The 26,451-nt window shown below is 58.6% G+C and overlaps 2 protein-coding genes across 2 annotated transcripts; one reads left to right on the plus strand and one right to left on the minus strand.

Moving 5' to 3' along the window:
• Positions 1-558: 558 nt before the first annotated feature.
• On the plus strand, positions 559-8,513 carry BYSL (bystin like). Its single transcript, XM_076074230.1, has 8 exons — positions 559-1,237; positions 2,395-2,596; positions 3,816-3,954; positions 4,399-4,532; positions 5,081-5,241; positions 5,348-5,450; positions 5,876-6,255; positions 8,164-8,513. Exons 1-7 carry the CDS (start codon positions 961-963, stop codon positions 6,246-6,248), a joined length of 1,389 nt encoding a protein of 462 aa, XP_075930345.1. The 5' UTR covers positions 559-960; the 3' UTR covers positions 6,249-6,255; positions 8,164-8,513.
• On the minus strand, positions 6,452-26,428 carry UROC1 (urocanate hydratase 1). Its single transcript, XM_076074229.1, has 20 exons — positions 26,303-26,428; positions 24,870-25,000; positions 23,810-23,903; positions 17,238-17,297; positions 15,290-15,418; positions 13,913-13,974; positions 13,271-13,337; positions 13,024-13,167; positions 12,582-12,670; positions 12,183-12,245; positions 11,618-11,797; positions 11,234-11,331; positions 11,016-11,091; positions 10,268-10,398; positions 9,692-9,762; positions 9,143-9,241; positions 8,822-8,921; positions 8,624-8,705; positions 7,954-8,053; positions 6,452-7,767 (listed from the first exon to the last, which is right to left on the minus strand). Exons 1-20 carry the CDS (start codon positions 26,426-26,428, stop codon positions 7,606-7,608), a joined length of 2,064 nt encoding a protein of 687 aa, XP_075930344.1. The 3' UTR covers positions 6,452-7,605.
• Between the last annotated feature and the right edge of the window lie 23 nt (positions 26,429-26,451).

Below are 26,451 nucleotides of genomic sequence, written 5' to 3' on the forward strand. Positions count from 1 at the left end.
CCCACCCAACCCCCTCCTCCACCCAACCCCCTCCCCCACCCAACCCCCTCCGCCACCCAACCCCCACCCCAACCAACCCCCTCCTCCACCCAACCCCCTCCCCCACCCAACCCCCTCCTCCACCCAACCCCCTCCCCCACCCCACCCAACCCCCTCCCCCACCCAACCCCCTCCTCCACCTCCTCCACCCAACCCCCTCCTCCACCCAACCCCCTCCCCCACCCAACCCCCTCCTCCACCTCCTCCACCCAACCCCCTCCCCCACCCAACCCCCTCCGCCACCCAACCCCCACCCCAACCAACCCCCTCCTCCACCCAACCCCCTCCCCCACCCAACCCCCTCCTCCACCCAACCCCCTCCCCCACCCCACCCAACCCCCTCCCCCACCCCAACCCCCTTCTCCACCTCCTCCACCCAACCCCCACCCCAACCAACCCCCTCCGCCACCCAACCCCCTCCCCCACCCAACCCCCTCCTCCACCTCCCCCACCCAACCCCCTCCCTCCCACCAGAAGTTCTCCTCCACGGAAGTCGCCACCGAAACCCCCGGCCGCTCTCTTCCGGAAGATGACGTCACCTCCCGGAAGCGGCGGCGAGGCGAGCGACCACCTCGACCACGTGTCGAGCAGAGCCGCCACGCGGCCTCAAGTCTCGCGGACGACGCCCGGAGTGGCGAGGGGGGTTGAGAGCCACGGATTACTCCGGGAGCATTCACGGACTGCGCGCCTCGAGGCTTCTCTGCCGAGTGTTGCCCTTGAGTACTCCGCGGTATAAACACGGCTCCCGAGTGCAGTTACACTCGCCTGTAAGTCCCGTGCGGGTTTAGCGCGTTACTCTAGCGGCGGCGGCGGCAGCAGCAGCCGACATCAGCAGTCGCCAGCACCATCGGCATCGCCGATATCAGCAGCACCCCTATACTCATCAGCAGCAAGCAAGCAGCCTCCCTCCACGCGTGAGCCATGCCCAAGGAGAAGCGCGCCCGTGACACCGGCCGAACTCTGGGCCTGGCCGACCAGATCGCGATGAGCCGCTCGGCGCCCCGGGCCCCACGGGCCCCGCGGCCCGAGCGAGCGAGGCCCGAGGACGCGTTCGTCGACGACGCGCTGACGGCCAAGATCCTGCAGCAGGCGAGAGAGCAGCAGCAAGAGGAGGAGGAGGAGCGGCAGGGGGAGGAGGAGACGGGGCCGGAGGGAGCGCGCCTTGGGGGCCGCTCCTCCGCCAAGATCACGCGGCTTGGTGGGTGCACAGTCGGGGGCGAGTCGTGAGCCACGCACTCGCTTGATTATTACAAGTAATAATAATGTGTGTTATCCTTTCTGGCAAGAACATAAGATGTTCAAGCACCAAATTATGTACAGTAGATACGTTTTTCAAGGATTCGACTACTGCATCAACCACACCGTACGTGCGGCAAGACGTGCTCACAGACACGCTCTTGATAGCACATAGCATTGCCTTTGAAACGGATTGGCCTACACCAGAGGCGACAGCCTTCTCCCTGGCCTCGTCTCACCAGTGTCGGACCAGAGAACAACGCCAAGGTGGTCCCCCAATCGATGCACTCGCGGATTCACTGCAGTCCCTCGCTCGCTCAGCGGCGGTGAATCGCCGCCTTGTAACGCGACTATCGCGAACCGCGGCTACCGTTCACGTGACCGTGGCTCGATGATTCCTCCACCCGGACTGACACGTGTGTCAACTCTCGAGACTGAGTGTACTCCGTGGCTACCATTTTCTCTGTAGGTCCAGTGTATACTCTGGAGGCCCTATGTGTGTACTCAGTAGGCCCTGTGTTTATAATCTGTAGGCCCTGTGTGTCTATCCCGGAGGTCCTGTGTATACTCCGTAGGCCCCTGTGTGTATACTCCGTAGGCCCTGTGTGTATACTCCGTAGGCCCCTGTGTGTATACTCCGTAGGTCCTGTATGTGCACTCCGTAGGCCCTGTGTGTATACTCCGTAGGCCCCTGTGTGTATACTCCGTAGGCCCCTGTGTGTATACTCCGTAGGTCCTGTATGTGCACTCCGTAGGCCCCTGTGTGTATACTCCGTAGGTCCTGTATGTGCACTCCGTAGGCCCCTGTGTGTATACTCCGTAGGCCCCTGTGTGTGTACTCCGTAGGCCCCTGTGTGTGCACTCCGTTGGTCCTGTGTGTCTGCCCCGTAGGCCCTGTGTGTATACTCCGTAGGCCCTGTGTGTCTACCCCGTAGGCCCTGTGTGTATAACCCGTAGGCCCCTGTGTGTATACTCCGTTTGTCCTGTGTGTGCAATCTATGGGCCCTGCTCTTAACGTAAGAGTCAGGAGGAGTGCAGACGCGAGCCGCTGTGCACGACCACTCGTGGCGAGAGCCCTGGGCCTCAGGCTGCACGTTTCCCCCTCCGTTGGTGTTGCAGGTGCGGCCGTGCGGGATGGGGGCTCTGCATCGTCGGACGACGAGGAGCAGGAGGAGGAAGAGGCGGACGAGGAGTGGCCCTCGTTGTCCCAGAGCGCGGCCCTCGCGCGCGGCACAGGCGGGCACCCGTACGAGTGCGTGGAGGTGGACGCCGAAGATGAGCGCGCCATCGAGATGTTCATGAACAAGAATCCGCCAGCCAGGTAAGGGCCAGAGGCCCTGTCTGGAGGCCACACGGCGATGTTGGGTGGACGATGCCGCGCTGTGGTGCGTACGTGCGTGCGTGGGCGCCCTGTCTATTGCACGTGGCGCATCTCTGGGTTTTTGCACAAACCAGTAGACGTTTGTGTGCCCGTATGTACGTATGTATGTTGAACTTCTTTCGCGCACTGTACGTAGCCAACCGGCCTAATCGGAGGTGCGGGGGAATTGGAGGTGCGGGGAACATGCTCCTAAGGTCGGTGTGTGTGTGTGCATTGATAGACCGCTCTACGGGCATCTCTCGACACACAGAACTGTTATGTTCCTGGAAAGTTGGCCGCAGAGCGACTTTCCGTCATATATCTAACCTTTGTCTCCCATTGATTTAAATCATAGGATCGGAGATGCGTTCCTTCGGGGGAAATAAATACGGCCTGAAGAAATCATAATTTTAAAAATCATGCTTAACGTAGCAAACATTTTTATCGCGCATATTTAATGGAAAATAGAACATTTTATATAATAATACTCCATAATTCGCAAAATAAAAATACAGTAAAACACTTACCAGAACAAAGCCCCAACGTGGAGAGTGTGGGAAACTAGTACAGTGTGAGTAACGCACTACGCACACACCACCTTGAGTACCGTGAAATGCGCAGATTAAAAATTCCCATGAATGCTAATTTAATGTAACGCATAGCGAATTAAGATCGATAAATTCTAAATATATGAGTTGCTGTGCAATGAGGCCGTAGTTCATGAGAGTGGATATGTTTGTGTGTGCATGTATGTATCTCTGGTTTTGTGTGGGAATGTACACGCACGCGAGCTAGCACATGCACGCGCATGTGGGCAGCGGCAGCGCTATGAACCCGGCGACCCGAGTTCGATTCCCTTGGCCAACACCAGTGACGATTAGCTGAACCAGTCCTGGGCCTCCCCTAGGTCGACATGACCTCAAATGAGTACCTGGTGCGGTGTTTAAACATTGCAACTGGTGAGATAAAGGCAGCCTGGTGTGGTTGCTGGGCACTCACCCCCCTTGTGTGCCGTACTGATGTTCATGAGTGCTCGCTAACAGTACTTGCCCCAACAGTCTGTTAACGCTATGCGGAGGGTCTTTGCGCGTCATGTGTTTGTGTATGCACGTTTGTGTGCGTGCATACATGTTAACGCGCGTATGTGTTAACGCGCGTGTCCGTCCGTGCGTCCGGGCAGGCAGACACTGGCGGACATCATCATGGAGAAGATCACGGAGAAGCAGACGGAGGTGGCGTCTGCGCTGTCGGAGGCCACGGGGCGACCCATGCCGGCGCTGGACCCGCGCGTGCTCGAAGTCTACAAAGGCGTGCGCGAGGTTCGAGAGACGGCGGGGAGAGGAGGGGCTGAGGTCGCCAGCCTGTGCGTCCTGATGACGTGTTGCAACCGTGACAACGTGTTGCAACCGTGACAACGGGTCATCAGGACGCACTTGTATGCATGTGCGAGTATTTGGCAGCGGTAAGAAGATGGAATTTAACAGTTCATCGATTGGCATCGTTTCGATTGGAATACCTGCATCGAATCGCATGTCAAAGAATTGATCATTTACGAAACGTCGAAACTAGACGTGGATGGTTTTAGGCCAAAAGAGGGAACGAGACTGGAGCCAACAGGGTGAATGGGACATGAGAGAAGAGAGGTCACGGGAACTCGCGCCGCGCTCCTCCGCACGCCCGCTCTCAAGCTGCACGAGGGTAACACGTCGGTGCAGGTTGCCACGTTTGTAACAGTCGTTTTGTTTCCAAATTTGCCATTGCAGATTTTAACAAAATACAGAAGTGGGAAGCTTCCCAAGGCCTTCAAAATCATCCCAGCGCTCTCAAACTGGGAGCAGATTCTGTACGTCACGGAGCCCGAGAGTTGGTCGGCAGCGGCAGTCTACCAAGCCACCAGGTAGGGACTACCAGGGCTGGGAGCTACTGGGTAGAGACTACGAGGGCTGGCAGCCACCTGGTAGAGGCTACCAGAGATGGGAACCACTGGGTAGAGGCTACCAAGGCTTGGATCCACCTGGGAGAGGCTACCAATCCTGGGAGCCATTGGGTAAATGCTATTAGATGTTGGCTTCTAAAGCGCATGGTGTGTACAACAAAATGGAAGTAACTTAATGTTACTCTGAACAGTTTTAAAGGTAATTTGGTCGAGCCAACTTTTGTAACGGTAAAATATGTTTAACCAAAATAGTTTTCAAGTTCTTCTGTAACGTGGTTATTTTTTTATCTCGTTGCCGAGTTAACAATGCTTATTCTATAAATCGACTTGCCCCTGCCATAAGAATGTGGTATTTCCCCCAGTGGCTCGGGGCTCTAAACGAACACGAGGTGAGCACCATTGACACAGTGCTCGCTTTAGCAAGGAGAGAACAGCTCTGAAGGACGGAGTCCGTGGAGGTGGCCGGCTTGTGCAGGTGTTTGTTGTGACGGAGTGGGGTTGTGCCGCAGGATCTTCACGTCGAATTTGAAGGAGAGGATGGCGCAGCGCTTCTTCAACCTCGTGCTGCTGCCGCGCGTGCGCGATGACATCGCCGAATACAAGCGCCTCAACTTCCACCTCTACATGGCGCTCAAGAAGGCCCTGTTCAAGCCTGGGGCCTGGTTCAAAGGTGACGCTTTCACACGGCACTCGGGTGGCGCGTCGTTGCCGGTGTGGCACAAGCGCGGTGCTTAACTTGTCCGCTCCTCTCTCTCTCCCTTCGCTGCCGGGCGCAGGGATTCTGCTCCCTCTGTGCGAGTCGGGCACCTGCACCCTCCGGGAGGCCATCATCGTCGGCAGCATCCTCTCCAAGTCCTCCATCCCCGTGCTGCACTCCAGGTGCCCCCCCCCCCCCGCCCGCACCCTCGCGCCTCGTCGCCGCCACCACCTCGGCAGACTACCCCCATAACTATTGACGACTCTAAACGGCGGTCATGCAAACTGCGTCTCAAGCCAGCCACCGCTGTAACCTTTGTAACTCGGTTGATTTACACACCGAGGCGCGGGGAACCAGAAAAGTGAGAACGATTGTTTTAAGGGCTCATTATACATTTAAATTATTATTAAGAGCTCGGGAAGGGAGACAACCTCTCAAGCTCTGTGGTCTTGTATTGAGTTGTTGTATACCTGTGGGAGGAAATCAGAATATAGTACTCGTGCGCCGTGCCAGCATTCCTAGGTGCCCTCTAACAGCACCCTGCCCCCACCGGCTTTTTTTATAGGCCACTCGCCGAATCTGTGTCATCATCTTTGCGCGTGTGCAGCGCCGCACTGCTGAAGATCGCCGAGATGGAGTACAGCGGCGCCAACAGCGTGTTCCTGCGCCTGTTCCTCGACAAGAAGTACGCGCTGCCGTACCGCGTGCTGGACGCCCTCGTGTCCCACTTCCTGCGCTTCCGCAGCGACCGGCGCACGCTGCCCGTGCTGTGGCACCAGGCTCTGCTGGTGCTGACGCAGCGCTACAAGGAGGACCTCTCCTCGGAGCAGAAGGAGGCGCTGCTGGAGCTCATAAAGGTGCACGGCCACCCCGCCGTGACCGGCGAGGTGCGGCGTGAGCTCCAGCATTCGGCCTCGAGGGACGTGGAGATGATGCAGCTGCCGCCGCCCATGACAGATGGCACCGCAATGCAGGAGTGATGCGCGGGTGAGGGCGATGGTGGGGGGGGGGGGGGCGGTGACAGTGTGGGGCGGTGACGGTGACAACATTGGTGGGTGGGGGGGCTGACAGTGACTGGGGTGATGCAGGGGTGACAGTGATGCTGACGCCAAGGTGACACACAGGCAGCAGTTAGAGGGGGAGACCTGCTGGTGACTATGGAGGGAGGCAGTGACACTCCACCTTCAAACTTGTGCTTTTATTTGATGTGTACAGATAATTGGAATTAAAACGTCATCTGAATCAGAATTTTACTTTTAACTTATTTCCCAACTGCCCGTGAGACACTGACAATCAAAACCCGCTGCAGCGTTGCTCGTATTAAACCAATGCTGTGGAATGTGCTCCCAGGAGACCATGTGGCTGATGGGATTTGTAACAAAAAAAATGTATGCGGAGACACATTGTACACGAAGGGGGTGAAGAGTAGCCGAGTTAAATTGCACGAGTAACCCACAGCGACACTCGTGATCATTCTCGCGGTGCGGCAGTAATCAGAGCTGCTGCTGCTAGAGGGTGGTGGTGTTGCTGCTGCTAGAGGGTGGTGGTGGTGGTGTTGCTGGTGCTAGAGGTTGGTGTTGCTGCTGCTGGTGCTAGAAGGTGGTGGTGTTGCTGCTGGTGCTAGAGGGTGGTGGTGGTGTTGCTGCTGCTAGAGGGTGGTGGTGGTGTTGCTGCTAGAGGGTGGTGGTAGTGGTGTTGCTGCTAGAGGGTGGTGGTGGTGTTGCTGGTGCTAGAGGTTGGTGTTGCTGCTGCTGCTAGAGGGTGGTGGTGATGTCGCTGCTGCTGGTGCTAGAAGGTGGTGGTGTTGCTGCTGGTGCTGGAGGGTGGTGGTGTTGCTGCTGCTGGTGCTAGAGGGTGGTGGTGGTGTTGCTGCTGCTAGAGTGTGGTGTTGCTGGTGCTAGAGGGTGGTGTTGCTGCTGCTGGTGCTAGAGGGTGGTGGTGTTGCTGCTGCAGGGTGTTGGTGTTGCTGCTGCTGCAGGGTGGTGTTGTTGCTGCTGCTAGAGGGTGGTGGTGGTGGTGGTGTCGCTGCTGCTGGTGCTAGAGGGTGGTGGTATTGCTGCTGGTGCTAGAGGGTGTTGCTGCTAGAGGGTGGTGGTGTTGTTGCTGCTGCAGGGTGGTGGTGTTGCTGCTGCTGCTAGAGTGTGGTGTTGCTGCTGCTGGTGCTAGAGGGTGGTGGTATTGCTGCTGGTGCTAGAGGGTGGTGGTGGTGGTGTTGCTGCTGGTGCTAGAGGGTGGTGGTGGTGTTGCTGGTGCTAGAGGGTGGTGGTATTGCTGCTGGTGCTAGAGGGTGTTGCTGCTAGAGGGTGGTGGTGTTGCTGCTGCTAGAGGGTGGTGTTGCTAGGGGGTGTTGCTGCCGCAGCCACTGCCAGTGACCCTATCCAGGAGAGTTGAGTCTGCTGGGTGGTGGGGAAGTATGACGCGCAGGTCCGCATGCCGCGCTGCCTCCCGTTTGACCGTCTCGCGAGCCGTGACGTTTCCTGCCCAGCATCGGCGAGCCACCTGCAGGGACGGCACAGGCGTTGCGCAAACATACGCTGGCACGTCATCGCGACGTCACATCAACCCATCGCACCGAGACATCGCACCGACATCGCACCGACGCAGCAGGTGGCGGTGGGGTGTCTCGAACTGCCCGCTAGGAGTGAGCCGGGTGGGGGGGGGGGGTCGGGAGGTCACAGCACTGACCCCGTTCATCACGTCCCAGTGCAGCATGCGGGCAGCACGCTGGGCCGCGTCGCTCGACCCGTCCAGCACCAGCCCAAAGCCACCGTTGATGACCTCACCCCTGCAAAGTCAAAGACCACCCCGCATGGCCCTTAGCAGACTGTTGGGGGCAAGTGATGTTCAGATCAATCAAGAAGTCATCGCGACGCGTTCTCCCCCCCCCCCCGTTAGATCCCACAGCTGCTGCGCAGGAGATGCGCGATGCCCTCCCAGGACCTGCCCGGGGGACAGTCTCTCACCACCTGCTCCGAGACTCGTGGACTCACAAAGAGCCCCATAGACCCGCTGCTGCCCTGACAGCATCTCACACCACGTGCTCTCTTCTCTTCCCCTTGACCGCTGGGCTCACGGAGACCACTCCAGTGGCCGCCTTGACGATCGGGCCTCGCCGCCCCTCCTGCTCGCGCGTCCCACCCAGCACTGCCATTTAGCGCATGCCACCTCCTTTGTCTCCCCGAGTGTTGGTATTTTCACACCGCACCGGTTTAGGTATTCGTCATCGATAAATATCTTTGACGGTGCTGTTTGTTCCTGGCCGCTTGCCGTTTTGGGCCGTGCTGAGAAACCGTGGTGCAGTCGGAGCGAGCGAGGGGGAGTGGTGCGGGAGGGAGGGTAGCGGCGGGCGTCGTACCATCCGACGCCGCCGCCGTTGTGCAGCGCCACCCACGTGGCCCCGCGGAAAGCGTCGCCCACAAAGTTCTGCACGGCCATGTCTGAGGGTGAGAGATATCGGTGAGCGAGCTGGCAACTGAGCACGCGTGTTACCAGCGCGCGTGTTACCAGCGCGTGTGTGCGCGAGCGAGAGGCGGTGCTGCCGCGAGCCCCTTGCCTGCGCAGAAGGCCGAGCCGTCGTAGACGTTGGACGTCTCGCGGAAGGGGCTGTCGGTGCCGCTCACATCGTGATGGTCGCGGCTGATGACCACCGGGCCCTGCGGGAGTCGGAACGCAGTGCCGCGTCGTCACCGTTACACCGCACGCTCGCCACCGCGAGCCGGGGTCACCGGCAGCAACGCAAGGTTGTCTTAGAGCTGGGATGAAGTCGCTTGAACGCGCAGCTCACTCCGACTCCGGACTTTGGGAACCTGGTCGTCGGCTCAGGACACGGTTAGCTGGTTTCGGAAGGTTGCGGTCGCTCGGCGTGAATTCTCACCCGGAGCTTCCCGTCGGCGACCGCGCAGTTGAAGGCGTCGGCGAGGGCGGCGCGGCCAGCCTGGTCGGAGTAGAGGATCCGCGCCTGCGAGCCAACGACCTGCGGCCACGGGCGGCAACCGCGTTCACAAGTGACGCCAACCCCGCGGCCACGGGGGTGTGACCGCCACCCCCGCGCTCCACTAACCCAGGAGAGCCTCGCCGAGTACCTCGAGCCAAATCCAGGAGGGTCCTCCCACACGTGAGCAGGAGGGGGCGACGGCTGCCGCTCGCCTGTGAACCCAGTTGAGTCGTTTGCGGAGCGATCTATTTTCAAATTGGGCAAATTCGGACCGTGACGCGGGGCACACGATGGCCAACTCCTTCCGAATGGCGTCACGGGATCTGTAACGTCCACCGCGAGTGAAGCGGACAGTGCCCAGCAGCACTTATCACGGTTGGTTCACACGCTGCCCACCAGCACAAGGATTAACCAGGGCGGCCGCCGGAATTGAACCGCGAACCTCGGCAACGAACAGCGAACGCTGCCGCCGCACCCACGCCGGCTCACCAGGTTGTGCTTGTGCGCTTCCTTGATCCAGCGGATGTTGTCGAGGTACTGCTGCCGGACGGACTCGGGGACTGCGGGGGATCGTGGAGACAGAGGAGGTCACAGCAGAGCGGTGCCGGCGCGACCGGCGCCGCGTCCGTGCGCTCGGACGGCATGGGCAGGAGCAGCAAGATTCTCATTCACATGGGGCTCGTCGAAATGACTCGGAAACGCAGAGTGCCTCGCGTCGCATCTCGGACGTGAGATGGGACGCCCCGCGGTGGCAGCTGTTCCCCGTGTTTGTGCCTCGGAGCCGGCCTGCAAGCGGGCGTCGGTCTGCCAGGAGAGGGGCGGTGGTTGCTGCCGCGTGCGAACCCGATTGAGTCACCGGCGGGGTAACCGTTTTAGGATTTGGCAAATTTTTGGCCGCGACGCCGGCGAGCACTGGCCGGCTCACGCCGTCTTTTAATGTCCAACGAGAAGCGGAGCTTAACGGGGACCACACCGGCAGCAACAAGCGGGGCAGCCTGCTGCTGGGTTCCAACTGTGAACCCCCGGCCACACCTCTCCCTTCTCCCCCGTGCCTCTCCCCTCCACCTGGGTGGCTGCGGTCGGCGACGATCTCCTGGAGCACGGCAGCTGCGATGGCGTCGGTGGCAAGGAGGTCGCGGGCGTCTCCGGAAGTGCACACCCAGCGGAAGGGCCCGAAGCCCATGGAGAAGATGTCCCTGGGCACGCGCGGTCGTGTTCGAGTTAAAACCGGGACGGACAATTCGGGAGGCCGACGGCACTGGCGTACTTACAAGCGTAGCTATGACGGAAATAGAAATTGGAGCCAAAAATAACTGCGCGCCACAGAGGAAATTGAAAAACAGCGGACAGACACCAGCAGTGTATAATTTGGCTCCGACAAATTCAATGCGTTAGGAGTAAAATGCAGCTGCGGAAACGCGAGCACGGATTGGAGGGCGATTGTCGCGCTGGTGCCGGTACGCGAGTGGACGCGGGGCCACCACGAGCGGAGTCATCGCCGGCGCGGCGTCACCCCGCGGTGCGGGCTGACCGGGTCACGGCGGAACGGCCAGAGCAGCGTCGCCACCAAGTCCGGGAACTGGCGTCTGCGATGGATTTGTGCCGGGGGATCTGGTTCCGGCTTTGTGTCGGTTACCGTGAGGACGTTATCGCGGTAACCTGCGCGGTGTGGGATGGGGCCGATTGCCGACCGAGAGGAGGCGTGCCTGGGTGTGGCCCCCAGTGGAAGGCAGGAGGCCACCCTAGGGCAAGAGGAGGACTCTGTGCGGTGCTGCGTGCCGACCGGACCCGCGGCCGGGAGGGGCGGCCTCACCCCATGATGTGCTGCACGTACGACGGGTACCGGAACTCGGTCTGGTCACCGGATCCGGCCTTCTCCACGTCGGCTCCTAGAGAAGACACGCACCACGTCGCACGCTCGGCATGGACACCACCAGCCATGCCGGCCCATATTGGCCTGGAGGGAGGGGAAGGAGTAGGGAGGAGGAGGGAGTAGGAGGGAGGGAGCATTGTGGAGGGGAGGGACATTACCTGCGCGTTTAGCCTCCAGGAGGAAGGCGTTGCCGTAGTCCCAGAAGAAGAGGCCTCGCTCTGCCAGGGCGTTGATGGCCGCCACGTGCCTCCGCAGGCTGCAAACGCACACCAACAGACAAAGATCCCCGGGTGTAGCCTCAACAGACGGTGCTGTTAGTGAGCACCTACGAAGGCTGGCACCGGACACCGCAGGGCATGTGTGGCCCCCACCACGCCTTTTGTTGCCCCAGTTCTACCGTTGACACGTCGCACCGGGTACCCAATTAAGTTTGCGTAGGGGAGGCCCAGGACCGGTTCAGATATTCGTCGCTGAAGTTTATTTGTGAGTGGGAATCCAACTCCGTGTGCAGTGGTGCCGTGTGGCGATGGTGCGGCGCGCACCTCTCCTGCACGAGTGCGCGGAACCGCGTGGGCTCGGCCTGCAGGAGGCTCAGCGCCTCGCCGTGCGCCAGCTGCACGGGGCAGTAGCCGCCCCCGTAGGGGTTGTGGCACGAGGTCTGGTCCGAGCCGAGGTCCGCCAGCAGCTCCCCGCTCTCCTCCGCTTCCTGCACCAGCCGCTCCCTGTGCCGAGAGGACACCGCCACTACGTGCCACCCCGTGCCCTCACACCGCCACGAGGTGCCACCCAGCGCCCTCACACCACCACTACGTGCCACCCCATGCCCTCACACCGCCACGAGGTGCCACCCCGTGCCCTCACACCGCCACGAGGTGCCACCCCGCTCCCTCACACCACCACGAGGTCCCACCCCGTGCCCTCACACCACCACGAAGTGCCACCCCACTCCCTCACACCACCACGAGGTGCCACCCCGTGCCCTCACACCACCACGAGGTGCCACCCCGCTCCCTCACACCACCGCGACGTGCCACCCCAACACCACATCGCACCGTGCCACCGCACCAATGAGAGTGATATTCCGCAAGAATAAACTTTTCAACTCACCACAAGTCCACGATGTTTCCATGGTAACCGAGACTGAGGGGAACCTTCTTGGCACGTGCATCACTAAACACACACAAAGACAAAGACCCCCCATGTAGTCTTTAACAGACTGTTGGGGCGAGTGGTGTTAATGAGTAGTACCTTCGAAGGCCGGCACGGCACACGAGGGGGTGTGTGGCCAGCACCACGCTCGGCCGCCTTTGTCTCCCCAGTGGCAATAATTTTACACATCGCACCAAGTACTCATTTGAGGTCGAGTCGACCTAGGGGAGGCCCAGGACGGGTTAAGACAATCGTCACCGGTGTTGGTGGCCGTGAGCGGAAATTGAACTCGGTTCGTAGCGCAGCGTAGCGCTAACCGCTGCACCACCACTCCCCACACACACGGGTCGTGCTCACCGGATGCGCGCGATGCAGTGGTCGAGGTTGGTGCAGACCTCCATGAGCCAGCCCTGCTCGAACCGCTTCCTCAGGGCCACCTCGTCCACCTGAGATGCACAAAGACAAAGATCCCCCGTGTAGCCTGCAACAGACTGCTGGGGCAAGTGCTGTCAGCGAGCACCTATGAAGGCCGGCACGGCACACGAAGGGGTTGGCGGTGACCAACGCCAGCCCCGGCCGACCTTTGTCTCCCCAAGGGCAATGTTTGCACGTCGCGCCGGGTACTCATTTGAGGTTGAGTCGACCTAGAGGAGGCCCGGGACCGGTTCAAACATTCGCCGCTGTCGTCGGTCGTGAGCGGGAATCGAACTGGGGTCGCCGGGTTCGTAGCGCAGTGCTCCCCACGACGGGCGAGGCGGGCGAGCCGGGTGAGGCTGAGGGAGCGGCGGGGCGAGCTCACCTCCGCGATGACCCCGATGCACCCGGCGATCACCGCGGCCTTGGCCTGCGCACCGCTCATGCCGCCGAGCCCCGAGGTGACGAACACGCGGCCCCGCAGGTCCTCCAGCCCCAGGTAGCGCCGCCCGGCGTTCAGCACCGTCAGCTGCGGCCACGGCAGCGCCACGGTTACTCAACGGCGGCAGCAGCGCAGCGAGCACGGTGCCGGGCGTGGCGTGCGTGGCGTGCGTGGCGTGCGCGCGGGGTACCAGGGTGCCGTGCACGATCCCCTGCGGGCCGATGTAGCAGTAGCTGCCGGCCGTCATCTGCCCGTACCTGGCGCGGACACCACCAACCACCACAACATCAACAACGAACAGCAGTAGCAGCAGCAGCCACCTCAGTGCGAGCGCTCACGGCAGCAGCGGCGGTGACGCTGGCGGCTTTTACAGCGCAGGCGGTGCCTGAGATTCGATCCGCCACCAAGATCACTGCTCTCCGTGTGGCTCTCAACTGCGTGTGGCGTTTGTATGAAGTCCCCCTGGTCTGGCTTCTCCGGTTTCCTCCCTCCCATAGCGAAACCCCACAAACACAGTGGAACTGCTTTTGGCCAAAAACTTCCCGGCGCTGAAAAACTCCCTGCACCATCACTCGATTGCGATGATTTCACAGCAGCGACAGCAACATCGCTCCCCCCCCCCCCCCCTACTGCGAAAACTTGGCAGGACCCTCCTTGAAAGAGAGACTGGAGACTCGGCGAGGCTCTCCTCGGTAAACAAGAGTCATAATGATGTGACCGTGACTAATTATGGCATGCTAATTGATGACAAGGCACAAGTGGTGGTGGTGGTGTTGACAGTCGCCCAGCTACAAATATGCCACGGGGGGGGGGGGGGGGGGGGTTCACTCACATGGTGACCCCGAGGGCGAAGAGCTTCTCGTACTCCTCCCGGGAGGAGTAGTTGGGGATCACCTGGGGACACACGCACGGCACGACACGCAGACACAAGACAGGTCCACCCCGTATAGCCTCAACATACTTTTGGGGCGAGTGCTGTTAGCGAGCAGCGCCTATCAAGGCCGGAACGACACACGAAGGGGGTGGGTGGCCAGCCCCACGCCCGGCCGCACCCAGGTACTCATTTGAGGCTGAGTGGACTTAGGGGAGGCCCAGGACCGGTAATTGTGAGAGTGTGCGCGATGGGGCTGCGGTAGCGTAGCGGCGTGTGCGCGATGGAACGGACTCGGTTCTATCGCGTCACTGCGCCAGCAATTGTGAACCCCGTGTGTGCGCTCTGTTACGGCCACTCATTGCTTGGCCCTTGGGCTAAAGCTAACGTGGTCCGATGTTAACTACCTCGCCTGGTATACAGGAGTTCGTGGGTTACATCCCGACCCTGACGCTTGCTGTATATTAGGAGTTTGCGTGTTCTCCCCCATGGTCGCGTGGATTTTTCTCTGGGTCCTCCGGTTTTTCCCTCCGCATTCAGAAACACGCATTTGAGAGTATTTGGCTGCTATCAATTTCCAACGTGGTGATAAGCCACTTCTTTGAGCTATCACTGCCCCTACAGTCTGTTCAGGCTACACGGGGGGATCTTTGTCTTTGCTCAATACATTTGATTGTTGGGTGGGGGGGGCAAGGGTATTCAAGACGATGGTTGGCGCCACGGGTCGACTGGAAGACTCCCAGTGCACGGATAGAACCGCACGGACACCCATTGTCTTGTGTTCATTGCGCGGGTTAGGGGAACGATTAGGGCGGCCAACACAGCAGTAATTTACAGCCCAGATAGGTAAATTGAGTCAACAGGACTTAACCCTTGTCTGGGTGTAAGGTAAATGATGGAGACACGGTAGGATGAGAGAGAGGGTGGGGTGTCGGGAGATACCCGGAGAGAGACCGTGGCGGCAGGGTGCTGCAGGAGACGGCGTGGGGGTGCCAGGGACGTGGGACCCCCTTCTGATCGATATTCCCCTTTGAGCGCCCATTTCATATCACGTCTGGGAGTTCATCATCATCATCGGCGGCGTTGATTGATGCCAGTGGGAACTCCGCTGACGAGGCGCTGTTTGATTTAAAGGGTCCAGAGACGTGTCGGCTGCACCCAATCATCGATGCGTCGCCGGGGGCAGGTGCACGGCGGCTCTCACACCGGGGACAGATATTTCAGCTCGGCCATAAATACTGGACGAGGTTCGTTTATTACCCCCCCCCCGCGGGCAAGCCTCGCCCCCTCCCGCGCACGCGCGCCTCACCCCCCCCCCCCCGCGCGCGTGAACCTCACCATGCCATTGGTGATGACGAGTCGTGGCCCGTGTCTCGTGCTGGGGAACAGCCCCATGGGGTGGCCGCTGTAGACGACCAGGGTCTGCTCCTCCGTCATCTCGGCCAGCAGCTGCATCACCACCCAGAACTGCACCGCCACCACCACCACCGCCACCACGGGCAGCGAGGGTCACGGAGACAAAGCTAACCCTCCACCCTCTCCCATCGTGTGGCCCACGCAGACCGTGGGCTACACTTGCTTGGGGCAAGCGCTGTTAGCGAGCACCACCTATGACGGCACGGCACGCGAGAGGGTGGGTGGCCAGCGTCACGCCCGGCCGCCTTTGTCTCCCGAGCGGCGATGCTTACACTGTCGCACCGGGCACTCGTTTGATGCCGAGCCGACCTAGGGGACGCCCACGACCAGTTCAAGTAATCGCCACTGTTGTTGGCCGTGAGCGCATTGTGCTCGCCACGACGCTACCGCTCCCCAGGAACACACACGCAAGCGACAATGTGCTCGATTAGTTAATTATTCTTGTGATGTTTATTTACCCAGAAAAACCCTTTCAACCCCAGTTGAGCCATTTGCGTGGGTACACGTGTGTGGGTGTGAGAGAGGGGTGGAGGGTACACGTGAGTGGGTGTGAGAGAGTGGTAGAGAGTACACGTGTGTGGGTGGGTGTGAGGGGTACAGGGTACACGTGTGTGGGTGTGTGAGAGTGGTAGAGAGTACACGTGTGTGGGTGTGAGAGAGTGGTGGAGGGTACACGTGTGTGGGTGTGAGAGAGTGGTGGAGGGTACACGTGTGTGGGTGGGGGTGAGGGGTACAGGGTACACGTGTGTGGGTGTGTGAGAGGGGTGGAGGGTACAAGTGTGTGGGTGTGTAAGAGGGGTGGAGGACACACGTGTGAGGTGTGTGAGAGGGGTACAGGGTACACGTGTGTGGGTGTGAGAGAGTGGTGGAGGGTACACGTGTGTGGGTGTGAGAGAGTGGTGGAGGGTACACGTGTGTGGGTGGGGGTGAGGGGTACAGGGTACACGTGTGTGGGTGTGTGAGAGGGGTGGAGGGTACAAGTGTGTGGGTGTGTAAGAGGGGTGGAGGACACACGTGTGAGGTGTGAGAGAGGGGTGGAGGGTACACGTGTGTGGGTGTGTGTGGGGTACAGGGTACACGTGTGTGGGTGTGTGTGGGGTACAGGGTACACGTGTGTGGGTGTGTGTGTGTGGGGTACAGGGTACACGTGTGTGGGTGTGTGGGGTACAGGGTACACGTGTGTGGGTGTGTGTGGGGTACAGGGTACACGTGTGTGGGTGTGTGTGGGGTACAGGGTACACGTGTGTGGGTGTGTGTGGGGTACAGGGTACACGTGTGTGGGTGTGTGTGGGGTACAGGGTACACGTGTGTGGGTGTGTGTGGGGTACAGGGTACACGTGTGTGGGTGTGTGTGGGGTACAGGGTACACGTGTGTGGGTGTGTGTGGGGTACAGGGCACACGTGTGTGGGTGTGTGTGGGGTACAGGGTACACGTGTGTGGGTGTGTGTGGGGTACAGGGTACACGTGTGTGGGTGTGTGGGGTACAGGGTACACGTGTGTGGGTGTGTGTGGGGTACAGGGTACACGTGTGTGGGTGTGTGTGGGGTACAGGGTACACGTGTGTGGGTGTGTGTGGGGTACAGGGTACACGTGTGTGGGTGTGTGTGGGGTACAGCGTACACGTGTGTGGGTGTGTGTGGGGTACAGGGTACACGTGTGTGGGTGTGTGTGGGGTACAGGGTACACGTGTGTGGGTGTGTGTGTGTGGGGTACAGGGTACACGTGTGTGGGTGTGTGTGGGGTACAGGGTACACGTGTGTGGGTGTGTGTGGGGTACAGGGTACACGTGTGTGGGTGTGTGTGGGGTACAGGGTACACGTGTGTGGGTGTGTGAGAGAGAGGGGTAGAGGGCACAAGACGGTTTCTCACTTGGGCCCAGTTGCTGAACACTTGCCCATTCCCTCCGTAAGTCACCAGCTCCTGGGGAAACTGCACGCGCGCGAGTTGCAGGTTGAGTTTGTGACCGGCTGAGGACACCAAACAGCGGCACACAGCACTCACTCGCGAAGATTGATGAGGTTTGCTACCAATGCGGGTGCGGTGACCGCTGCTGCGTGCGCGCGATCACAACGGTAAAAAAAAGTCATTTGCGGCGTCGTTTTTCGAATTTCGCAAGTTCGGAACTCGATGTTGACCCAGCAGTGGCCTCCTCTGCGAATGTCACCATCGAATTCGTTGATGTCCACTCGGAGTGAAGCGGTCATCGCGCCTCACACGAGTGCCTGGGTGCGGTGCGCGAGACATGGGGGCATTGGGGAGACAAAGGCGGCCGAGCGTGGTCCTGGCCACACCGATGTTCGCTCGCAGCACTTGCCCCAACAGTGCTTGCTCTAGGCTACACACGGGGGAGGGGGACCCCTTGGCTTTGTGCGAGTTATAACTTTCGAATTGTGCGTAGCAGCAGCAGCAGCACCGCTCACAGTAGGCCTACAACATGCAACGCGACATCTTTACCTTCGCCTTTTGGTGTTGTTCTCTGGTCTGACACCGGTGAGACTCGGGACATCGGCTGTCTCGGGTGTAGGCTAGTCAGTTTCAACGACAATGCCATCAATTATCGGAGAATGTTTGTTTGCATGTTCACCACAAGCACGTGTGGTCAATGCAGACTCGATTCCTTGCAACAGATACCCATTTGGTTGTTTAAACATCTTAAAACAACTCGTGTTTTAGTGCCAATAAGGGGTAAAACTATTTTGTCTTTTGTCAACGTGACACTTTTTTTGCTGATTGGCCGTGTCGGGTGGTGGAGGGTTACGACACAATTATAAATAACGCGATCTAACCCAAAAACCTTTTTTATGAATATTACCTTTCCGTTTAAATTGTATTACAAACCAAGCCACGTGCCAACAAATATCGGTTTTACCCTCTGTACGTAAAAAAACAGAGTTAAGACGTTCAAACGCTAAATAGATAGCTACGACTGCTCAGCCCCGAGGCTATTGGTGCTGCGATAGTCGCATCGTCCTTGGCGAGGGTTCACTTTTTGGCGTTGTGCTCTGGGCCCAACAGTGGTCGGTTTTAGACGTGGCCACAAAGGGAGGCCCCCCCCCCCATCTCTCTCGTGTAGGCCAACCCGTGTCAAAGGCAATGCAGGCATCACTACTGCTGCATGAACCACGCGTGACGCGCGCGTGGTTAATGCAGCAGTACTTGATGCCTTGCAATAAGGCGTATCCGTCCCGCGTTTGAACATCTTAACGCTTACTCTTTGTTTTCTTTCGTGAAAGTCACGTAGGTAGACAAAAAAAATAGATCGCGACGTTTCGATCGCAACGCAAGCAACCGTCTTCAGGTGAAGTATGGATTCCTGCAGTCACGAAAGCTTCAAATCAAGATCTTAACGCTTGTTTCAACACGTGGAGTTTCGGGAACACGCCGTTACTCCGATCAGGGTTTGCTCTCCAACACACAACCGGTGTGCTGTTCTAGTAACGAATTGGCAAGTTCTGTTTACGTGACAAGCCTTACTAATTAGCTGTCTCGGGTGGTGGCGGGTTTAGCGACTCAATATTTATATTTTTACGCGATCTAACACCCCAAAAAACCCCATCTACTAATGATCTTACCGCCTCCTGTTTTAGCGCCATAAAGGGTCAAACAGCAAATTCTTATTCACCCCCCCCCCCCCCCATTCAACAGAAAGCCGTGGTCACCAACGTGGCCACGAGCACCACCACGGGCCGCGTGTGGAAAGCGACCGGTGCCAACGCCCGCGGTGCGACGGGAAAGCCCCTGGGGCGGCAGGGGGCCTTGCCCACGGGGGGGGGGGGGGGGGGCACCGCACCCGCTCGGGACGCCGTGGGGTCGACCCCGGCCTCAACAACGTTGTTGGCGAGGCCGGCCACCACCACACCGCCTCGAGCGTCGCTCCCGTTTACTCCCCTCGAGGAACTCACGGCTTCCCACGGCTCCCACGGCCTCCTCGATTACCCCGCTTCCACTCTCTGTACGTGTAGAAAGTCTTTCGTGGCTAGGGGGCTGCTTCCCATCCCGCTGGGGATTTCCTCCGAACCCACTGGGGCACCATAAACCAGTGGCTCCCCTCTCTCCTAAAATACCTCCTGACCTCTCCCTGACCTCCACCTTCCAATTAACCAATCATCTCTCCCCTTGGCAACCCTCATCAATTAGTACTCGCCTCGTGCTCCACGCTGACTCAACACGTGCCCACACCCCCACTCATCATCACCACCACCATCATCATCACCACCATCATCATCACGACTCTCCCAGCACGCGAGCCTTTCATCGCCCAATCGGGGAGATGACATTCGTATGCAATGTGTGTATGTGTGTGTGTATGTGTGTGTATGTGTGTGTATGTGTGTGTGTATGTGTGTGTATGTGTGTATATGTGTGTATGTGTATGTGTCCGGAAAAAACAACCCCCTACCTCCTCGCGGTGCCGGACGGGCAACTCTGTCGTGGACAGTGCTGTGGGGGGAGGGCCAATTCCGATTGGCTCCTCCCCTCATGGTGTATGTGACCACCACAGTGGCTAAACGGGGGCTCTGGACGGGTGCGAGGGGCTGGTAACCCCTCCACCTTCAATTAATTACCACTAAACTACGATTAAAATATGTAACTAATAAGCTTGTGCTGGAGGCCCCGGGGGGACAGGCGTCTATGACGTCTCCTGGCCAAACCCCAATTGGCGGAGCCAGGAGATTGAATCTCTACCCTCGGGGCTCCTCCAGAAACAACGAAAAGCCACTACGGATTGCCACGTGGAATGTTCGAACGCTCACTGCGGAAGAGAGGCTGCCACTCCTCTGTTGGGAGCTGGACCGGTACCGCCTGGATCTCTGTGGCATTCAGGAGGTCCGGTGGACCGGTTCTGGCTCCTGCCACCATGAGGGGTGGATAGTCCTCTACTCGGGGCAGCAGACTGCCAAACAGCAGGGTGTGGCTCTTCTTTTGAACAAAAGAATGAAGGGGGCGTGGGAGCGTGGTGGTGAGGTGTGGGAAGCTGTAAGCCCCAGGCTACTTTGGGCTCGCCTTCCCATCAACCGGAGGCAAGGAGTGGTGATCGTGGTTACTTATGCCCCCACCGAAGACGAACATCCGTGGAGGGATGCAGGCAAAGCCGATGAGTCAGATGCCTTCTATGACCTCCTGTCACAGGTGCTGGCTAAAGTGGCCCCTCGGGATAGAGTCATCTTGTTGGGTGACTTCAAAGCCCAAGTTGGTCATGATGCTGGCACCTGGTCTGGAGTGATTGGAGGGCATGGGCCAGATCAGCTCAATAACAATGGTAGGAGCCTGCTAGATTTTTGTGCAGCCCATGGGCTTGTAATTACCAACACGCTGTTCCGGCATCGGCACATCCACACAACATCATGGATGCATGCCGGGTCCAAGCAAGAACATCTGCTGGATTACATAGTGACGGACCAGCGGATGCGAGCCCATGTGCTTGACACCAGGACCTACCGTGGAGCTGATCTGCCCTCTGACCATCGACTAGTCATCTGTAAGATGCGCCTGCCATTCTTCCACTCCGGTGGTGGGTGTACACCCAGGACCCCATTCCAACCTAAAGTGGCCTGGTCTCAGTTATCTGATGGAAGTTGCAAGCGAGAATTTCATCATCGCTTGCGGCTGGGGTTGGCATCGTCCCCCACTCCTCCTGATGTCGAGGGTAAATGGGCGAGGTTTAGGACTGTGACTCATGCAGCTGCAATGGCTGCTTTGGGTATGCGGTCCAGACCTCTCCAGAGACCCTGGCTGACAGAGGAGGTGTTCAGGATGGTTGAGAAAAAGCGACAGGCCCACTTTGTCATCGGCTACAGAATCCCACATCAGAGAATGAGGATGCTTACCGCAGCCTTCGCTCGGAGGTTCGGAGAGCCGTGAGGCGCTGCAAGGATGGGTGGTAGTCGCGGGTTGCTGAGGAGATGGAGTCTGCCTCAGTGGCCCGTGATCACAAATCTCTATTTAGCTCCATCAAAAAAGTAACCTGCAGCGCCACACCTATTACCATCATTAGGGGAAAACACGGTGATCCAATCTCCGACCCCCAGGAACAGGTTTGCAGATTTGCTGAGCATTTCTGTGAGGACCTGGGGGAGGGAAAATCCCTCAGCCAGGAAAACATCGTGGCACAAAGTGAGGATGACCCTGCTGAGGCTGCGGTGCCTCAAATATTGAAAGAAATCACCCCCTGTGAGTGGCTGGCTGAAGTGCCATCTGTTGAGGAAGTACTGAGGGCGATCCGGAGTCTGAGACCAGGAAAGGCAGCGGGCAGAGATGATCTCCCAAGCGAAATGCTGAGGGAGGGTGGAGTTTGTGCACAGACTGCCCTATATGACATCATAACAACAGTCTGGACCACTGGACGGGTTCCGCAGGATTGGAAGGATGCCTTGGTTGTCCCCCTCTTTAAGAAGGGGGACCACACAGACTGTAACAACTACAGGGGCATCTCACTCCTCAGTGTGCTGGGATAGGTCCCGGCAAGGATTATTCAACAACGCCTTGCCAGGCACGCTGAGGAGAGGCTTGCGGAGCCCCAATGCGGTTTCAGGAAAGGGCGGTCCTGCACAGATGCCATATTTTCTGTCCGTCTGCTACAGCAGAGGTGTAGGGAATTCCAACAAGACCTACATCTCTGCTTTATTGACCTGGTCAAGGCCTATGATACCATCAGTAGGCCTGGGCTCTGGGTTGTTCTTCATGCTTTTGGAGTACCTGACCCTCTGCTCACGATCATTAAGGACCTTAATGATGGTGAGCGGGCCCAAGTAAAACTACGTGGCCGGGAGTCAGAGCCATTCCCTGTACACCTTGGGGTGCGACAGGGATGTCCTCTGGCTTCCACATTATTTAACATCTATTTTGACCACGTAGTTCGTGAAGCCTTCAATAGCTGTACCGGGGGAATCTCCATATGGTACAGATATAATGGGAGGCTGATCGATGCCCGGGTGCGGTCAAGGGATGGCTCCCTATTGCTCAACCACGTTATGTATGCTGATGATTTGGTAATAGCTGCTCAGTCAGAGGAGGAGTTGGAGACGCTGCTGCTGAGACTGGAGCGTGCCACTAAGAGGTGGGGCCTTACCATCAGCCCCACCAAAACTAAGCACCTGCCTGGGTATTTTGTACCATCGGACACTCCACCCCCACAACTCCCAATCAGTGATGGGGCAGTTGTGGAGAGAGTGGAGAGTTTCCCATACCTGGGCAGTGTGCTTATGACTGGCTCCAGTTTAACAGCAGAGGTCTCACTCCGAATCAGTCGAGCGGCAATATCTTTTCATCGGTTGCGTAACGCTTTGTGGAAGCTACCTGGTCTGTCACTCCGCACTAAGCTTCAGGTCTTCTCGGCCACGGTCATTCCCTCCCTTCTCTACGCTTGTGAAACGTGGACCCCCCTAATGGAACATCTTCGCCGGTTAGAAACATTTATGCTGGCCTGCCTATGATCCATCCTGGGTTTAACCAGACTGGATTGTGTGAGGAGCTCACAAATCCTTGAATGACCTGGGCAAGGTCCCATCGGTGAGCTCCTCCGGCGGGCAAGGCTGCGATGGCTGGGTCATGTAGCCCGCATGCCCAGCCACCGCATGCCGAAACAGCTTTTGTTCAGCCGGATTGAGGGGGCTAAGCGGGCGCGGCACGGGCTAGAGAAGAGATGGAGTGATGTGGTACAGGAGGACGTGGAGCTGAGTGGACTTGCCGATGACTGGTACCAGCGGTGTCAAGATCGGCCTCTGTGGAGGAGGCTCGTGAAGGACGCTACTGGGCAGTTGGAGGTAGTCACCCTCCAACAACAACGGAGGGCGGAGGAGCGACGCTCAGAACAACGAGCGGAGCGCCGGGTGGCTAAAGCACAGCAGGTTGGCACAGTAGGGGGCACAGGTGGTGCATCAGCCAGTCATCTCAGTCAGTCGACCCGTGGCACCTGGGTCTGCCCCGTGACCTGCCAGCGGGCATTCGACACTTCACGTGGCCTCAGGGTGCACATAGCCTGGCACAAGCGTCATGGTGACGTCACCGCCACTTAGTGGCGAATGGCGGTTGTTGTTGTGTGTATGTGTGTATGTGAGTGTGTAGTCCTAACAGACTGTTGGGGCAGTAGTGTAGCAATTAGCGCGCTGCGCTATGAACCCGGCAACCCGGGTTCGATTCCCGCTCATGGCCAACACCAGTGACGATTATCTGAACCGGTCCTGGGCCTCCCAGTACCTGGCGCGGTGTGTAAACATGGCTACTAGGGAGACAAAGGCGGCCGGGCGTGGTATTGGCCACCCACCCCCTCGTGTGCCGTACCGGCCTTCATAGGTGCTCGCTAACAGCACTTGCCCCAACAGTCTGTTAAGATCATACGTGGGATCTTTGTCTTCATACGTGGGGGGGGGTGTCTTTGTCTTTGTGCGTGAGTTTAATTGGTGCTGCTGCAGCAGCTGCTGCGGATTGGTCCAGTTGCCCACCTGTGCCACCCGCGGGTCCAGGTTGTTCATGATCATGTGCATGATGGCAGCCGCGTGTACACACTGGCACGGGTACGCGTGGATCGGGTACGCCCTGTGGGAAGGAAAAAAAAACAAGGAGAGAGCCGAGCCGTGAGCGGCACAGAGAGGATCGCCTCCACGCCCTCACAGAGTCCGTGGCCGCAGCAGACGTTGCTACCGCTGGAGTGAGCAGAGTTCCGGTAATTTGCACAGCTTACCTGTACAACGGATGTTGAATATTTTTTTTTGCACCGTACGTAGCCAACCGTGATAATTGGAGGTGTGGGGGAAGAACAACATACTAAAAAGCAGTTTTAGTAGTTTGAGAGAAATGCGTTTTCAATCTGGATGATTTAAACGTTACACTGCTCCAGTGGCTTCCTCATATCTGGAAGGAAGAGCGTTCCAGACGGCCGGAGAAGCGCATCTGAAAGCGCCGCGCGATGCGGTGACCGTCATCTGTGTTCGATGGCCAGCAGTCAAAAGCCGCCGCCGCTGCTGCTGCTGCGAGATTGACCGGAGTTCACTTAACGATGGTTTATGCCCCTGATACTGCTGCTACTGCTCCAGCATGGGCAGTGGGACATGAACCACAACAACAATAACCCAACACGCCCCGTGTCAACAACAACACTCGGGCTCGAAAAGGAAACATAAATATTAAATATGTTTCGCTATTGTCCGACGTTTCGGGTGAAGACCATCGTCTCCCAGGAGCTGCTGCCACAGTAACGGTCAGCTGCAGCAGCAGCTCACCGGACTTGAATCCAAAGGTCGTAGGTTCGATTCCATCTCCCGGCGCGGCAGTCAAAACAATGGGTGTGAGTTTCTCAAGGTCCCCTCTCAGCATCGGTGTAATGGGTTCACCGCAGGTGAGTCGATCGACAGGTGGGGTCAAAAGTGGGTTGACCCTCACCCGTCCTCCAAGACGGAGCGCCCCACGGTGGCGACCGGGTCAAGGAAAAGGCGATCAGGTTTGGCGTTCCTCAAGGGAGCGGCACCGGGTTCATGCGGCGGTTGCAGGCTGTGGGGCACCCACCTCATCTCGAGCGTGGGGCACAGGCGGTACATGTAGATGTGTCCGTACGCCCGCAGCTCCTGCAGGAACTCCGGGGCCAGCAGCTCGTGCAGCGAGGCCGGGAAGTAACGCAGCGCATTGCGCAGGGCGACCTGCGAAGGGTGGTGAACGGCAAGGGGACACACACAGACACACTCCCGCTCATGACCGATGATAACACCTGGCTACCTGGCCACCTGGCTACCTGGCCACCTGGCTACCTGGCCATCTGGCTACCTGGCCACCTGGCTACCTGGCCACCTGGCCACATGACCATCTGACCACCTGGCTACCTGGCCATATGACCACCTGGCCGCATAACCACTTGATCACCTGACCACCTGACCACCTGACTACCTGGCCACCTGGCTACCTGACCACCTGGCCACATGACCACCTGGCCACATGACCACTGAGAGCCGGAGGAGCTTCACTCTTCACAGTCTCCTCCTTCAGTCGTGGGGCGGTGACGCGATTCAGCCGTGGTGAGGTTTGCGGTTCGAATCCAGCGACTGCCCTTTTTACACGGAGAGACAAATATCTAAGCATTGTCTGCGCATTTACTTACTAGCCTTTTGCCCGTCCAAGGACGGGTGTATTGCAGTAAATCTGAAACTTGCAAGCGAAAATCAGACCGCGACGTGATATTCATTGCATCAATTCGTGTACAATTTGTAAGGGTGCGCGGTGACACAGAGCTATTTCATTTTAAGGTGATAATCCCTTGTTCATCTTGACGTCCTCTTTACTTCTATGTCTCAATAGCGTGACGGAGATCGCGTGACCTGAGGGTTCTGCCTTTGTAGTGAAGGTTGGAATCGAACCCGGTTCGCCAGGTTTGTAGCGCAGCGCGCTAACTGCTGCACCACCGCTCCCTACTCACCCACGCTCACTCGCACTCTGCAGGACAGGGGGGGGGGACGCACAAACTCCACGCAGAAAGGCGGCGCTCGAGTCGGGAATCGAACCCCGGGGATCCCTTCTCGCCGCCGGACACAGCGTGACGGTGACACCGCGCGTCGATGGAGACACACGGACACCTCGTGTGGTGCGTGTGGTGCGTGTGTGGTGCGTGTGTGAGGTGTATGTGGTGCGTGTGAGGTGCGTGTGAGGTGTATGTGGTACGTGTGAGGTGTATGCGGTACGTGTGTGGTACGTGTGAGGTGTATGTGGTACGTGTGAGGTACGTGTGAGGTGTATGTGGTACGTGTGAGGTGTATGTGGTACGTGTGAGGTACGTGTGAGGTGTATGTGGTGCGTGTGTGAGGTGTATGTGGTGCGTGTGTGGTACGTGTGAGGTGTATGTGGTACGTGTGGTGCGCGTGTCGAGGTAAGGTGGGGGGGGTGTGACAGCCACTGCGTGCTGCTGGTGGTGGGGGGGGGGCTGAATGGAGAGAGAGGGGGGGGGGTGCTACCTTTTCCTGGGCAGGGGAGAGGCCGGGTGTCCTCACGGGAGCGTGGGGGCAGTTGGGGTCGCGACCGCGTGGCGGGGGCAGCGGATCCAGGGGCAGGCCCCGGCACAGCTCCGCCACGCTCGGCATCGCTGGCGGCGGCGGCTGCGGCG

The sequence above is a fragment of the Petromyzon marinus genome, chromosome 46, assembly GCF_048934315.1.
Source record: "Petromyzon marinus isolate PM22_M1 ecotype Great Lakes invasive population chromosome 46, UKy_Petmar_22M1.pri1.0, whole genome shotgun sequence".
NCBI lineage: Eukaryota > Metazoa > Chordata > Hyperoartia > Petromyzontiformes > Petromyzontidae > Petromyzon > Petromyzon marinus.